The 15,857-nt window shown below is 63.2% G+C and overlaps 1 protein-coding gene across 2 annotated transcripts in view; it reads left to right on the forward strand.

Moving 5' to 3' along the window:
- Positions 1 to 14,359, forward strand: part of PFKL (phosphofructokinase, liver type) — a 28,794-nt gene extending 14,435 nt beyond the window's left edge. Inside the window, exons 8-22 of one of the 2 annotated variants that reach the window (XR_011432952.1) lie at positions 1,629 to 1,724; positions 2,708 to 2,800; positions 4,746 to 4,871; positions 5,706 to 5,770; positions 6,411 to 6,474; positions 7,735 to 7,881; positions 8,239 to 8,309; positions 8,751 to 8,838; positions 9,626 to 9,778; positions 11,451 to 11,615; positions 12,021 to 12,082; positions 12,329 to 12,616; positions 13,106 to 13,205; positions 13,292 to 13,397; positions 13,800 to 14,359. Coding sequence is in view for 1 of the 2 variants with exons in the window: in XM_023630274.2 (XP_023486042.1) it covers positions 1,629 to 1,724; positions 2,708 to 2,800; positions 4,746 to 4,871; positions 5,706 to 5,770; positions 6,411 to 6,474; positions 7,735 to 7,881; positions 8,239 to 8,309; positions 8,751 to 8,838; positions 9,626 to 9,778; positions 11,451 to 11,615; positions 12,021 to 12,082; positions 12,329 to 12,440; positions 13,106 to 13,205; positions 13,292 to 13,397; positions 13,800 to 13,947 (1,596 nt within the window). In the remaining variant the exon portion in view is untranslated. The remainder of the gene's footprint in view (positions 1 to 1,628; positions 1,725 to 2,707; positions 2,801 to 4,745; positions 4,872 to 5,705; positions 5,771 to 6,410; positions 6,475 to 7,734; positions 7,882 to 8,238; positions 8,310 to 8,750; positions 8,839 to 9,625; positions 9,779 to 11,450; positions 11,616 to 12,020; positions 12,083 to 12,328; positions 12,617 to 13,105; positions 13,206 to 13,291; positions 13,398 to 13,799) is intronic. The other variant, XM_023630274.2, reaches the window with a different exon arrangement.
- Positions 14,360 to 15,857: the final 1,498 nt, after the last annotated feature.

Below are 15,857 nucleotides of genomic sequence, written 5' to 3' on the forward strand. Positions count from 1 at the left end.
AGTGGGGTGCTGTGCTGGGAGAGAGGGGTGCCTTCCAGTCAGGGGGCTCGAGGGCTGAGGCAGGGGGGCCCAAGTTCACTTCAGGCCAGGTCGGGACCCTAACGGGCTGTGCCCACCCCGGCTGTCCTCCGTGCCCTGGCCCCAGTGGCAGGGTGAGTACAGAGGCCGCCCGGGGCTGGGCCTTTTGTTCTGGAGTCCGGGGAGGTCAGCGCCCAGGCCCTCTGTCTTCTGAGGGAGAGCCAGGCGGGCCTTCGGCTGGCTCTTGAGCATCCCTGTCCCCATGTGACTCAGTGGTGGCCTCACTCCCATCACAGCAGCTTTGCATCCCTGCCCAGGGCAGTGGAAGGGACTGAGGGTCATGACTGGCTTCTGGAACCTTCCCCAGTGGAGCCGAGGGCAGGGCCTAACAGAGTCCAGCGGGTGAGGCTGGCCAGAGGCCCACGTTCTCTCCTCGGATGGAGTCCTTGCCCCCTGGGGGGCTGGGGCTCCTGACTGGCGCTGGGCTCTGGTAGTGATGGTCCCACGCTGACCTCGGCCTTGGCTTACTCGCTGAGAACTTGGGGCTGGGCCTTCCTGGAAGTGGCCTGGACTCAGGGTCGCTGCACTCTGCTTCTTTCCTGCTCTGCGTGAGGCCCTCAGGTCCTTCCTGGGCTCCCCTCAGCCTCAGTTTCCCCACCTTTGAGGTGCAGGTGTCACCCTCTGCTCTGCCCACCTCCCAGGCTGTGGTGAGGGGGGTCCAGGCTCTTCTCCTCCGCCTGCAGACCCAATCTGGCTGTCTCACCTCACCTGCACCAGTGCCACCTCCTCCAGGCAGCCCTTCTCCCCTGGGTTCCCCTCCCACTGCACCCGGGCCTCGCAGGAGCTGCTCTGGCTGTGTCCCTCTCTGAGGCTTTTTGGGTGCTGCGGGGCAAACACAGTGCTTGTGGGTCGGAGTGAATCCCACAAATGTTTGTTGAAGAAATAGATGCATGAAAAGTACTTTCCTCAGAGAGCTCTGCGTTTGCAGTGATGGGTCCCGTCAAGGGCTGGTGTGGGGTGTCATGGGTCCCTGGGTGCCACCTCTGCTCCTCCCACAGCCTGGGGAGGGGAGGGGGAGTCCTCCGGAGGCGAAGCGTGTCCGGGAAGTCCTGGCTGGTGGCCAGCACTGTGAGGTCATCCCACTTTAAGGATGAGAAAACAGGCTCAGAGGGGACCTCAGCGTCCCAGGTTAGACCCTGGCAGGATTGACTCTGTGACTGCAGGACCTGCTGGGGGGCGTCCCTCTGCCTCTCCATCCCAGCTCCCGGCCCCTGAGTCCTGGGGAGGCTGCAGAACTACCGTCTTCCCGCCTTGACTGCTTCTCCCGGGAGCATCCTCACTCGCTTCCCGCCTGTAGCATCTGCCTGGTCCCTGGCCCTGAGGCCCCTTCCTCCCCGCTGCCCCCACTTCCCAGGCTGCAGGCAAAGAACCCTCCCCCAGGCCCCCTCTCCGCTCCCCCTCCCCAGGAAGGGCAGCCGGGTCCTGGTCAACCCACCTCAGTCTACTCCCTGCCCCTCCTCCTGTGGATTGTGCGTCCCATGGTGTGGACCCCGGGTCCGGGGCAGGTGTCTCCAGGCTGGCGGCTGAGCTCCGGGGTGTCTCTGATCTAGACTCGGAGCCGAGGGTCCCGACTAAACATCATCATCATCGCGGAGGGTGCCATCGACCGCCACGGGAAGCCCATCTCCTCCCGCTACGTGAAGGATGTGAGTGTGGGTGGGCAGGGCTGCAGGGGGCGGGTACCCCTTTATCTCCAGTTCTCTCTGGGGTCCCCATTTCCCTGGGTAGGAGGCTCCTGCAGGATACTTCCTTATCTCCAGTGACAGCCAGATGTGGGGTGGGCATGCCTAGGGGCTCCCCAGAAGCCCCGGCCCCAGAAGCTAAAGTGTGCCCCCCACTGGTTGGGAGCCTCCCACCCTCGGGGGTCCAGTCTTAATTCAGAACATGTCCCTTGCAGAGCCAGGCCTGCTCCCCATCCAGTGCCCCAATACCATCCCAATGTCAGGGCCCAGCCCCTGCCCGCCCCTCAGTGACAGGTGCCCAGCACCCACCCAGTGCTGGACCCACAGCCGAGCCACTGGCACTGTGGCGAGTCCTCCCTGTGACCTGCACCACTGACTGCGTTCTGCCCCAGGGCCCTGGCCCCGTCCTCCAGCGGGGCACAGCCCCGAACGCTTCGTGCCCCTCACTTTGGCTGCCCACCCTGTCATCGTGTCCCCAGACCAGCGCTGCCAGGAGCTGGCCCACCTGCTGATTCTCTGTGCTCGGTGGGCTCAGACCCGAGGGGGCTGGAGACCACAAGGAGCTCCTGCACCCAGGGCCATGGGCCTGGAGACGGCCGCTCACTCACACACACACAGGAACACACATCCACATGCTGACATAGGAGCACACACCCACACACGTGGAAACGCACATTCACACACTCATCTGGAAATAGATCCACACTCGAATGCAAACACTCCCCCCACAGAAACACATCCATACACACACATGCACAGACACGCCCCCCCACACTCACAGCTGTGGGCGTGAACCCTGGGCGGGCTCTGTGGGACTCTGAGGGGCTGGCATCCCTGAGGCAGGGCGGGGGCGGGGTGAGGACCAGGGTTGCGGGGCCGTGGGGTGGCGGGGCCATGGGGGTGGGCATCGAACCCAAGGAGCCCCCTGACTCTGTCCCTGTGAGCAGCTGGTGGTCCAGAGGCTGGGCTTCGACACGCGTGTGACGGTGCTGGGCCATGTGCAGAGGGGAGGGACCCCCTCGGCGTTCGACCGCATCCTGGTAGGTGGGGCGTTGCTCTGGCCCTGGGCGTGCGTGCGTGGTGTGCATGCGTGCGTGGGTGGGGGATCGTGGTGTGCGTGCCTGGGTGAGTGTGAGCATTTTCTCACTTCTGCCAGTGCTTGCAGATAAGCCCGAGGCGTGGGCCCTCATTTTTGTGGGGGTGGGAAACTTGGGCCTGGGGGCAAACGGAGGGCCCAGCCGTGCCCCTGCCTCCTGGCCAGCCCCGTCCCTGCCCCACGTGTTGTCAGCACAGGCTCCTGACCCTCCTCAGTGACGGCTTTTGGCAGGTGCCTGGGAAAGGATGGCGGAGTGAGCAGAGGGCAGGGCCTGGGCTCGGCCCCCTGGGGTGTGATGTCCGAGGCTGGCCCATGGCCCAGCACCACAGCTCTTACGTTGGGGGAAGGCCCGGCGCTGGCGGGGGAAGTGCTGGATTCTGGCCTGAGTGTGCCATCTTCGTCCTGATGACTACTGGGTCCCACCTTGTCCTCTGCAAAGTGGGAATCATGTTGCAGCCAAGTGGAGGCAGGGTCTGGGGGATAGGGAAGGCCCCACGGTGGGTAAAATGCCTGCACACGGGTTAGTCACCCTGGGGGGGGGGCGGCTAGAGACAGCAGGGCAGGTGGGACCTGTGCTCGGGCTACTGTGCTGGTGTGAGGCCAGGTGACCAGCTCGGGCCGTGGGGAGCTGCAGCTGCTGTGCTGCAATACTCCTTTCCTAGGATGCCTCAGTGCGTGATCTCCCCAGTCCTGTCACAGAGCAGGGGGACAGTGACCTCAGAGAGGGACCCTGCCGAGCTGGCCAGGTACCCCTACCTTACATGAGGCCTCAGGGGTGCACTCAGGGGAACCTCCTGAAGGGCTGGGAAATTGGGGCCAAGCATGAGCCCTCCACCAAGCCTGGGAGGCAGAGATGGGCTGTCAAGCGCCGGGATGGGTCTGGAGTCTCCCCGACTTGCAGAATAGGCTGGCCTGGAAGATTCGTGGATGCTGGTAGAAGAGACAAGATGCCTGGGTCAGAGACGCAGGACAGTTTATTACTCATGGCAGCATTTTGTGCTGGTTCCCATGCTCAGTTCCCACAGGGTGACACCTGCACACACAGCAGGTTGTGTTACAGGAGAGGAGCCTGAGCTCAGGCAACTCGAATCTTCCCTAATGAGCCCTCAGCACCGAGCCCATCTTCCAAGGCTGTTCCCAACACAAACCTGAGCGATTGGTGCCTCAGTCAGCGTGAGCATGTGCAGAAAGCCTCGGAGACCCGGGGAGCATGGTCTGTGGGCACAGCAGGAGGCATGGGACCTGCCCGCCATAGCTCATAGAGCAGAGCACCGTGACCATGGGCCTGGCTTTCTTGTGTACCTGTCTGTCCCTATTGGCTGTGCCAGGACCCCATTTGTGATTTGTCTCCCAGAAGGGCAATCCCTAAATGTTTTAGCTGGCCCAGCCCACTAGCCCACATTCATCATTTGCACACATACCAAGAAAACTGTGAATTAAGGAGCCCCAAGCGAGAAACCTTGGCATAGTGGAAAGAACCCTAGAAACCCAGTTCCAGCTCTCACCCTGCCCATCAGGCTGAGTGACCATGGGCACGTCGTGTCACTGCCACCTGCATCCTGTAGGGACCATGCCTTCTTGGCAGGGCTGTCTGAGACCCTGTGAAATGGTGCCTGGAAGGGCTGTTGTGAATGGTGGTCATATGATGGTCACCGTTCCTGGTGCCACTTATTCTAGAAGCTTCTGTTAGTGTGTGTGTGGGAGGTTCTGAAAGCTGACAGTTTGTGCATCTGTGAAGGAACGTTGGGTGCATAGTGTAGAGGCTGGCTCAGTGCAACCCCCAGAGCAGAAAAGGGCAGAGCAAGTGTGTGTGTGTTTGGGGGGGGGGCATGGGGTTAAGGGGTGGGCTGTACCTGCCTGAGCCCCACCCTGCCCCTCTCCCCTTTCAGAGCAGCAAGATGGGCATGGAGGCGGTGATGGCACTGCTGGAGGCCACGCCCGACACACCGGCCTGTGTGGTCAGCCTCTCGGGGAACCAGTCGGTGCGGCTGCCCCTCATGGAGTGTGTGCAGGTGGTGAGTACTGGGCCCGCCCTCCGAGGGAGGGGTCCCCTTCCTGCCAGAACTGTTCATCCTCCCAGGCCCCCTCAGGGCCCCAGCAGGCCCCTCTCCCCACCCCGTCTCCCCCGGGGTCCTCTGCTCCCCACGGTTGTTACATGGAGAAGGCAGCACGCATGTCTCCCCCTCCTGGCCTGGCTGTCTGGGTGTGTTGCTGCCCCCCAGCAGGCCCCAGCGGGTGTCCGGGACCTCTAGGCCTCCAGGGAGGCGGGGGAGTTGTGAGCATGTCCCCAAGGTGAGACCAGCCCCAAGAGAGGGTGGGAGCTGCAGGGAGCTGGGGGAGGTGAAGTCACCTAGCTGCCTGGAGCCAATGGCCTTAGACCGACCTTGCAAACTGGGCCAGGTGGGGCGTTTGGGGCTGGCAGAGTAGAAGAGGAGCAGGTGGCCAGAGCCACTGGGTAAAGTCAGGCAGACTGTGGGGGGAGATTTGGTGTGGCTGGAACAGGGACCATGGGGAGGGGGAGTGGAGGTGAAGGCAGAGAGGCTGGGTGTGGGGACGCTGGCCCCGCCCCTGCAGGTTTGGGGGCCCTGCAGCTGGGGGCAGAGCAGGGTCTGCTGGGGGAGGGCAGGTAGTTCGGGGCAGACTTAGCGTTGGCCATGGGTCTGAGGGCCAAGTCAGCTTCACCCTCTGTCGCCGAGGCCCTGGCTGGGCCCCCAGGGGCTGAGGAGGAGCGAGGCCCGGGGTGCCCCTGCTGGGGAGGGCCCGGTGGCTGGGTCAGGTGGGGCTCCGAGTCGGCGGCTAAGTGTGCGCCAGGCCGCCTCCTCCAGCCCGTGCTCTCCGTTTTCTTTAAGACAAAGGAGGTGCAGAAGGCCATGGATGAGAAGCGCTTCGACGAGGCCATCCAGCTCCGCGGCAGGTGAGGGCCTCTTGGGGCTGAGGTCGGGGCGCCGTCTGCTCAGTGCAGCCCGGGGCAGACTCCCACGTGGCTCACACACGGCTGTACCCCTGACACGCGGGGTGTGCACACCTGCAGATGGCGCCCACATGCTCTCCTGAGACCCTCCTTCCGAGTGTGCCCGGCTGAGCCCTGTGAAGTAGGGCAGGAAGGACAGGGTCTTAATGGTCCTGGGGCCAGGAAGCAGGAAGGCTGGGGGTGGACGTGGAGCCGCCATGCAGGGTGGGGGTGGGGGTGGGGGCACAGCACAGGTAGGGTTGGGGTGGGCACTGTGGGGCAGGGGGCGTCCACAGGAGTAGCAGTGAGGCAAGCCTGGGGACCCGGTGGGCTGGATCTGCCGATCTGGTTTCCACGGTTCCATGGCCGTGCTCCCCACCCACGCAGGCTGGACACGGGGCGCTCGCTTTGCTGAGAGGGGGTTGGGATCGCATGTTCCACGGGGGTCTTCCACGGCCCAGCGATGGCGCCCAGCTAGGGCTTGTGGCAACAGGAGGGGAGGTGGGCTGTGCCGGGCTGGGCTGCGGGCCGCGTGCTGTGCCGAGCTGTGTGGCGTGGGCTGTGGCCGCTGGGCTGTGTGATGCATGACCGGCTTCCGTTCCAGGAGCTTTGAGAACAACTGGAACATTTACAAGCTGCTTGCACACCAGAAGGTCTCCAAAGAGAAGGTGAGCTGGTGCGAGCGGCAGACCCACGGCTGTTGTCTCTGCAGCCGCCTCGCTCGGCCCCTGCCGCAGGGTTGCCTGTGGGGTCGGCCTGCCGCCCCTGCCCAGGAGGCGGGGAGCTCTGAGCGGCCCAGCTGGGCCGGGGACCCTGCCTCCTGTCTGGGGTCTGAGCTGTGAGCTGAGAGGGTCAGCTCGGCCTCTGCTTGAGCAGCAGGTCCTAGGCAGCCTGTGTCCGGGCCTGGACATTCCGCTGGCAGCTGCTTGTCAAACAGTCGAAGGAGGTTAAGTCAGGCCTGTCGATTTAACTCGGGAGGGGAGTGAGCCAACGTTCATGAAATGTTCCAACATAGCTAAAAACCTCAGGAAATGGGCTCTCTTCAGAAAAGGATGATAGCAGAACTCGTTTCTGAAATCCTGGAGGACAAGGAAAGGGTCCCATCAAGACAGTCGTGGACAGTGGGGTCCTGGCCCCCCACTGATCCCAGAAGGTAGTCAGGGATGGGCAACTCCCCTCATCCCCACCCCGGTGCAGCAGAGTGGTCTCCATGTGCCCCCTCTGAACCAGCTGGGGTTACCAGGACCCAGCAGAGCCACGCTGCCTGGCAGAGCCACTGGCCACATGTGGCCATGTTGTGCTTGGAACGTGGCTGCCCATGGTGAGTGCTGTACATGCCAAACACAGGCAGGGTTCCACGGACACTGAAGGGAAAACAGATGTGGACTAGCCTGCTAGGAATTTCTTACATTGATTCCAGGTTGAGGGCATAATATTTTGGTTAAGTCAATCCTAGTATTAAAAGGAGTGTCACCTGCTTCTTAGCCACTGGGAAATGTGGCTGCTGGAAAACTTACAATGACGGCAGTGGCCCCTTCTCTCTCTGTGCATCCGTGCTGATCGCCAGTGACTTTGCGGCACCAGCTGCCCTGACCCCAAGTGTGGGGTGACTGCTGAAGGCCTCCAGGCAGGCACTGACTGTGGCCCAAGCCGTGCTCGGCCGACAGTGTGTGAACTCTTGCTGCTGCCTTTGGCCGAGGACTTGGCAGTTTACGAGCCGAGCTTGCACCACAGCTCGTCGGGTCTTTGCCAGAAGCTGGTGGGGGCAGTAGGACAGATAGCTTCATTCCCAGGGAGCCCCTTGCTGGACAGTGTCCAGGCTGGCACGAGAACCTGGGCCCCTCTCTGGAAGCTGCTCTGGCTGAGCTGTCTGGGTCAGCTGGGCCTCCCCGCCCGGTGCTGACTCCTCTCTCCTCCCTTCCCTGTAGACCAACTTCTCCTTGGCCATCCTGAACGTGGGGGCCCCGGCGGCCGGCATGAACGCGGCCGTGCGCTCGGCCGTGCGCTGCGGCATTTCCCAAGGCCACACCGTGTACGTCGTGCATGACGGCTTTGAGGGCCTGGCCAAGGGTCAGGTAGGTGCGGCTGTGACAGAGGCCGGGCCGGGGACGGTGCTGCAGTGGCTGGGGCGTGCTCCTCTTCTGTTGGTTTATGACCCAGCCCTCGTCTGCTCACAAGCAGGGGCCACTGGACACAGGGAATGGCCTGTGAAAGCAGATCAGGGGCCCTGGGAGAGGGGAGCAGCTGTGGCCACGTTAGCTGCGCCAGCCAGGCCCCCAAACCCGACTCTGACCTGCAACGTGACGGTTAGCACCTGGCACGGCCTCTGTCCCCCTTGAGGAAGGGCTCTCCCTGACCACAGCTCTGTCACCTGAGGAGGAATGTGCCACTGCCTCTGGCCTGCCCCCTGAAGCTGCGTGTCTCTCCTGCAGGTGCAAGAAGTGGGCTGGCACGACGTGGCTGGCTGGCTGGGGCGTGGTGGCTCCATGCTGGGGACCAAGAGGTGAGTGGCTGGCCACCGTCCCAGGCCCCTTGGCCACTGTGGGCTGCTGGGGGTGGGAGAGCCAGAATGCATGCCACAGGAGAGACCAGCCCCTTGGCCTTGGCGACATCCCCCTTCTGGCTGGTGACCTGCCCAGAGCAGGCTTCTGACTCTCCTGCCTGGGGCTTCCTGGTTGAGAGCCCACCTGTGGCCACTGGTATCAAGGAGGCTGCTCAGTGGCCCCTCGCCTGCGGAGAGCATCCCCTTGGGCAGGAAGTGGAGCTCACAGCCAGGCTGGCAGGAGGCGAGTGGCCAGCGCCCTCCTTCCACCTCTAGACAGGAATTGCATCGCCACAGCCCAGGGCCTTCTCCCCCACGGCCAGCTGCAGTGTGGACGTGTGTCCTTCCAGCCTGGCGTTCTGTGTGGACGTGACATGTTCATCTGATTTATCTCCACCGCAGGACGCTGCCCAAGAGCTACATGGAGAAAATCGCAGACAGTGTCCGCGCCTACAACATCCACGCCCTGCTGGTCATCGGCGGCTTCGAGGTGAGGGGGCCGCCCAGGGAACCAACGGGCTGGGGGGCATGTGGAGGAGACCCGAGAGCATCTCCGCCTCGTCTGGGGCCCTTCTGGAAACCCCACGTGCCGGGAAGTGACTACAGGCCAGTGAAGACTGGCGGGTCCCCGAGGGGAAGTGTGGTGTCGGCTTTGGGAGGATTTTCACCTTCTCCTGAGGGTGGCACAGAGTTCAAATGAATGCTGGCAACCTGGTGCTGTTGGTGCTGGTCGGGGGGGTTGGGGGATGGGGGGGGAGGAGGAGGGGCAGCTCTGAGCCTCACCACTGGACAGGCGCATGTCCCAGGTGGGGTGGGGCGGGATAGCCTGGGGCAGGAGGCCCAGGTGGCCTCAGTCCCTCACTGTAGGGTGGCCGTCCACGGTGCAGCTCAGCAGAGTTCTGGCACTGCTGGCATGGCGCTTGTTCCTGGCCAGCCATCTTAAGTGACTAATGTCCCCTCTCGCCCTTTCCTGGGGAGCCTGAGCCCCCTGCAGACTGCATGGAGTGGAGTGGGGTCCAGGCAGGGAGGGTGGGCCTCCTTCCAGTCTTCCTTGGAGTCCAGTGTCCCTGGCCGACTGGGACGACATAGCTCCTGGGTCGTGGCCCTGGGAGTGGGAGTGGGTGGTCCCAACGCCCAGTCCTAGGCACACAGCCAGCCGCTGGGGAGTGGGCCAAGTGTTCCCAGCCCTGGAGCCCGCCTTCGCCTCCCCCGCCTCTCCCCGCAGCCCAGCCTCTCCTGCACGGCCCTGAGCCCCCTGCCCACCTGCCTGCCCACAGGCCTACGAGGGGGTGCTGCAGCTGGTGGAGGCCCGCGGGCGCTACGAGGAGCTGTGCATCGTCCTGTGCGTCATCCCGGCCACCATCAGCAACAACGTGCCGGGCACCGACTTCAGCCTGGGCTGTGACACTGCTGTCAATGCTGCCATGGAGGTAGGGCGCTGGGCCCCACCGCCCCACTTGGCAAGACTCAGGCAGGGATGGGGTGCCCGTGGCAAGCCCCCAGGAAGCGGGGCCTTGGGGGCAAAGCGCAGAGTGCTGAGCGCCCAGAGGGGCTGCTGCGGGTGCGACGGGGCGTCGTGCCTGCACTGAGGCCGCTGACTGCATCGGGAGTGGGCAGAACTTGGCTGCAGCACAAAGTCTTATGGACGGCAGGCAGGGGTGTGGCTCTGGGGTCGCTGGGACCCAAGGATAACAGCAGTCAGGGCTGGAGCTGACTTAGTTGTGCTAATGTAGTGGTGTGGATGTCAGGCCACGGATCTATCCAGTGAGGCAGCCATGTGTGGATGTGGGGGAAACTGAGGCCACTGGCTAGGACGTGGGAGGGTGGGTGCTCCAGAGAGCCTTCCAGTCATCGGAGCCATCCACCTCGGCACGGGCTTCCCTGGAGGTGGGGGCTCGATCCCTGGAGGGGTCCGAGCAGGGCTGGCCCTGGGACCTCCGCGGGGGCCTCCTCATTGCTCTCTCCACCCTCTGGACCCTTCCCACCGCCCATCTATGGCCCCACATGAGCCCAGCTTTCCCGAGGGTCCAGCACCTCCATGTGTCTGTGGGGGGGCTCTGAAGCTGGAAGGGGGTGTGTGGACCCCGAGCAGGTTCTGTGTGTTACTAGAGAAAGGAGGAAATATGAATGGAACCCACAAGAGACTAAAGGAAAGCCACTTCATCTCCCGACCCGGAGATCCTGTGATCTTGCGGGGTTTTCTCTGAACTCACCCCCTCCCCCATCTACACAGGCTGTGGGCTGCCCACGGCTCCTTCTGAACCTTCTGTGCCTCTGGCCAGCGCCAAATGCAGTCCTGTTTTCTTTGCTTCTGTGATGGGGAAGATGGTATTCTAACATGCAGCTCTGATTTCTGGGGAAGTCGAACATTTTTCTATACCTGTTTCTTATCTGTTTGCGGCTTTTTTGGAAATTATCTTTTCCCATCATGTACCATTTTTCTCTTGGTGAGGTTTTTTTTTTATTTATAAGTGCTTTTTACATATGTAGGATACTGATCCTTTGGCCAGCATTGCAGCTATGTCCTACACTTTGCTTTCTGTCTCTTTCTGGGGTTCAACCTCCTGGTTCAGACTCCGATAACCTGCTTATCTTGTTTTATTTCCTTTTTCTTAGTTGTTTGTTTAATGTTATAATTTCCTTTTCAAACTCTGAGCCATTCCGAGTTAGGATTATCATTACATTTCACATTGTCATTAGCATCTGCAGAGCACATTCCTTCACATGTCATCTGGTCCCTTGTTCACAATGACCCTACAGTGGCAGGAGAGTCCTCCCCTCTTTACGGATGAGGACATTAAAGCCCAGTGTAGCCCTGGGCAATGTCAGAGAGAGCCCCCAGCATGTCCCTGGCCTCCGCCCACTGGATGCTAGTGACTCCCCCATTGTCCCCGGGAGCAGAACCGCCTGGTTGAGGGCCCCTGATTCTGCGTGGCCCTGTGGAGAGCGCGGTGAGGGCTGCTGGTGCCTTGGGCACGCGGGGCGAGGCTTTCCCCAGCTCGTCCGATCCTCGGTCAGCTCTGGAGAGAGGCTTGGGTCCCTGCAGCTTAGCGGCTCCCCGTGGCCCCCCGGGAAGGGTCCTGACCACCCCTGGCCCCCCAGAGCTGTGACCGCATCAAGCAGTCGGCCTCGGGGACCAAGCGCCGCGTGTTCATCGTGGAGACCATGGGAGGCTACTGTGGCTACCTGGCCACTGTGACTGGCATCGCCGTGGGGGCCGACGCTGCCTACGTCTTCGAGGACCCTTTCAACATCCAAGACTTAAAGGTGAGCCCCCAGCCCTTCTCTGGCTGCAGACCCCCAGTGGGGCTGAGTGGGCCCCTCCTGAGGCCCACATGGGCTGGCCTGGGGCCCAGACCAAGGGGCAATAGCCCAACAGCCTGGGGGCTTGTGACCTGTGCACCCCCTCATCTGTGCACTCCCCCCACCCAGTGTCCGCATTGTGGCTTCCATGGCCTCCTGGCACCGTCCACCCCCAACCCGGCCTCACGGTCTAGCCCCCATCTCCCGGCACCCTCCCACCAGCTGCGTCCCCCATCACTCCAGGTCACACCAGCCCCACCTGTCGGTTAGTCTGGAATATTCCTTCCCAGACAGCCTTCCGGCTGCGGGTGGGTGCAGTGCTGGCTGCTGCCCCGACTGCGGCTCACCCGTGTTCCCTCGCCCCTGCAGGCCAACGTGGAGCACCTGACGGAGAAGATGAAGACGGACATCCAGAGGGGCCTGGTGCTCCGGTGAGGCTGCCGGCGGGCCTGGGTCCGGGCAGGGGGAGGTGTCTGCTCAGGCCATGGTGGGGGCTTCAAGACCCCCGCGCTGCAGGCCAGGCTGCCGAGGGGTAGAACAAGGTGGAGGCCGCCTCCCAAAGGGCAGGGTGGGGTCGGGCTTTCCCGAGGTGCTGCCCCTCCCCAGACCCAGCTGGGGGCCCGGCCCAGTGGGGCTCAGCATCCTGGCAAGTCCTGAGTGGCTATTCCTCTCCACAGAAACGAGAAGTGCCACGAATACTACACCACGGAGTTTCTGTACAACCTGTACTCCTCCGAGGGGAAGGGTGTCTTTGACTGCAGGACCAATGTCCTGGGCCACCTGCAGCAGGTATGGGTCCAGGAGCGTGGATTCTGGAAGGTGGCCCTCAGCCTCCATCTGTATCTGGGCTGACGGGACCCAGGAGGCCATGGCAGATGGGGACACCTCCCTGTGCACGTCCTCGTGGGGCACCTGGCCGCCTCCATCTCACCCCCAACCAGGGTGCTCATCAGCCTGTGGTGCAGGTGAGGAGACGGGCCTCACCGCCATGAAGGGGCAGGCCCGGGAGCCCTGTGGCTGCCTCCATCCCCTCACCTCCACCACCTTCTGGTGGCCCTGCAGGAAGCCTGTGCTGTGGGGGTTTCCCAGCCTGACGTGGGGCCATGTGTGTCCTGAAAGCTCCCCTCTCCCATGGGGTCCTTGCTCACTGGTGGTGGGACCTGCCTCCCAGACACAGGGGCCCATGGAGGCCACCCCCCTCGATGACAGCCCACTGCTCGGCCTCTGGAGGTGGCTTTTGGGCCAGATTTGGGGTAGAGAAAGGGGCCTTGGCTGAGTCGGAGGCAGGCAAAGGGAACAGACAGAAGTGCTTGGTGGTTGGAGGGGATGAGGTGTCAGAAGCTGCCCGGGAGGGTTCACCTGAGGTCATGGCAGAGCCAAGGTTGGGGGCCCCTGCCTCGGGCCGGTCTGCTCCTCTCGGCACCCAGGAGGTGGCCCCACCGCTGTGTTTTCAGGGTGGGGCTCCAACCCCCTTTGACCGGAACTATGGTACCAAGCTGGGGATGAAGGCCATGCTCTGGATGTCGGAGAAGCTGCAGGCAGTCTACCGCAAGGGTACGTTGGGGGAGGGAGGCCCGGACCGCCCCTGCCCTCCGCCAGGGCCTGGGTGTGAGGCTGCCGGCATGTGCCTGTGTCCACAGGTCGGGTGTTCGCCAACGCCCCCGACTCAGCCTGCGTGATCGGCCTGCGGAAGAAGGTGGTGGCATTCAGCCCTGTCACCGAGCTCAAGAAGGACACTGACTTTGAGTGAGTCCCTCCAAAGAGAGGGGTGGACTGACCAGGCCTAGATGTTCCAGGAGCCAGTGTGCCAGGAGGGCGGTGCGGCCACACTCGAGCCCTGGGGGCAGCACCATCCCTACACCCAGGGCTGACCCCCTGTCGCTGCTCCTCCCAAGAGGGCAGAGGGTGGGGTGGGGTCAGCCAGACTGGTCAGGTCTGAGAGTACGTGTCGCCGACTCCATCCCCCAGCGAGTCTGTGCTGAGCCCCTCCTGGTGCAGGCCCCGGAGGGACGGGGACCCCAGGTCCACCGCCATGCCCTGCTCGAGTGCAGCGGCTGGGGCCAGTGTCCAGGTGCCCCGAGGAGGGGTGTCCTGGGTGGAGGCTGCGGCCCGAGTTGCTGCCCTGACCCTGACCCCCGCCCGCTGCAGGCACCGCATGCCCCGGGAGCAGTGGTGGCTGAACCTGCGGCTCATGCTGAAGATGCTGGCGCACTACCGCATCAGCATGGCCGACTACGTGTCCGGGCAGCTGGAGCACGTCACCCGCCGCACGCTGAGCATGGAGAAGGGCTTCTGAAGCTGCGCCTGCCACCTCCGCTGGCCTCCCTCCCTGGGGCTGGGGCTGCTGCTGCTGGGAGCCTGCCGGCAGGTGGGGGGCACAGCCCTCTCAGCCCAGCTCTGTCCCTTGCTGTTCGCTGGGCTGTCCTCCGGGACAGAGCACCCTGGGCACCCACCTTCCAGCCCAGGGGACATGAGGGTGTCCATGTTTGGACACTGCTGCCCCTCTGCCTCGGCGCCCCGCGTGGCCCTGAGCCTCTCCCCATGCTGGGACCTCACCCTCACCAGCCCTTGGGGGGACCAGCGCCCAGTCTCTGTGCTGAGGGGGGCCATGCCCCCTGGGCCTCACTGTGACCCTGCTCCTGTGTACACTGGCCTCTGTGGCTGACAAAGCTTGTCACCTTTTCTAGAAATAAAATACCCTGACTGTGGTGTGCTGTCAGTCTCTGGGAAGCAGGGCCCATGGAACCTTCTAGGGAGGGGGATGGGCTGGTGGTCGGAAGCCTCCCACCTGCATGCATGGGTCTGGGGCCCTCCGCGGGCCCTGAGGTCTCAGGGACACACGCCCTCTGGGGCCACACTCACCTTCTAGGACCAACAGTCCCTCCCTGCTGATGGGGTGACCTGGGCCCCTCCCTGCTGTTTCCTGAGGGCTGACCTGAGCCCCCCGGCCTGTCTGAGGGGTGACAGGCCTAGCCTCCCTCAATCTTGAATGGATTTCTCAGCCAGGTTCCCAGGTCCCAAGTCTGACCTGGGACAGTTCCCTACGCTCAGCCTGGGCTGGGGTCTTGGAAGCAGAGCCAAGGTCCTGGGGGCAGGTGGCTGAACTGAGCGAGCACCCCGGGAGACACTGGTGAGGGTGGTCGAGGGCGGGAGGCAGCCAGAAACTTCATCGCTAGTGGGGGCCAGGGGCTGATCCACCAGAAGCTCCAGGGGTAGTGTAGACCCTTGGCTCTGCCATGTGGTGCTGGAACTGGGGTCCCCGAGGGGATGCCCTGAGCCTCGACCACATGGAGTCTGCACCTTGGCGGGACCCCGTGCGTGACTCCTGAGCGCGCCGTACCCTCCATGTCTGTTCCCACCGCAGTTACCTGGGCACTCATGCATCCAGGGCTGCTCCCAGCCCACACTCCTGCTCTGGCTCAGGAGGAGGTTCTGGGACCATGAGGTTTTGTGGGGATGTCCTGGCCGCAGGGGGCCCACAGGCTACACCAGGGGTCCCTGGGCAGGGAGTCTCCTGGTTGGACCCAGGCTGGCTGGGCGGCTCTAGGGACCAGGCTGGGCCCTCTGTCCCTCAGGCTGCCTCATGTCTCCCTAGACCTGGCAGGGAGCCTTGGTCACTTCACAGACAGTGGGCATGGTTGGGCTGGCCCTGTGCCGGGGCGGGGGGCATGCCAGCCTCACTGTGTTGGCTGGGGGCTCCTGGGTGTCCATTTCTGGAGTTGGAGCCCCTCCAATCTGCTCTGGCTGCTGTGCATGTGGGTGGTCCTGGGGCAGGACCAGGAGGGGACAATACCCCAAGGAGAGAGCCCCGAGGCTCTGAGCCCCTGTCCCAAGACCAGGGACAAGTTCCTGGGGCCCAGAAACCTGTGCATGTGTGTGCCTGCATATATGTGTGCAAGTACAGGTGTGCACGTGTGTGCGCATATATGCACGTGCAAGTACATGAATGTATGCGTGCATGTACACATACATCTGTGCATGTGTGTGCCTGTGTTCATATATGCATTATGTGCTGTGTGTGCGTGTACATTATGTGCCTGCATGTGTGACTGCACGCGAGTGTGCATGTGTGTGGCATGTGCCTGTGCACAGGAGTGGGGAGGCTGGAGCTCAGAGGTGGTGACCCCCTTGAAGGAGACCCTGGCTGGTGGCAGGGACGCCCTCCAGTGTACAGCCACGTGCTACTCTCTTCACCACACAGCCACT

The sequence above is a fragment of the Equus caballus genome, chromosome 26 (genome assembly GCF_041296265.1).
Source record: "Equus caballus isolate H_3958 breed thoroughbred chromosome 26, TB-T2T, whole genome shotgun sequence".
Classification (NCBI taxonomy): Eukaryota; Metazoa; Chordata; class Mammalia; order Perissodactyla; family Equidae; genus Equus; species Equus caballus.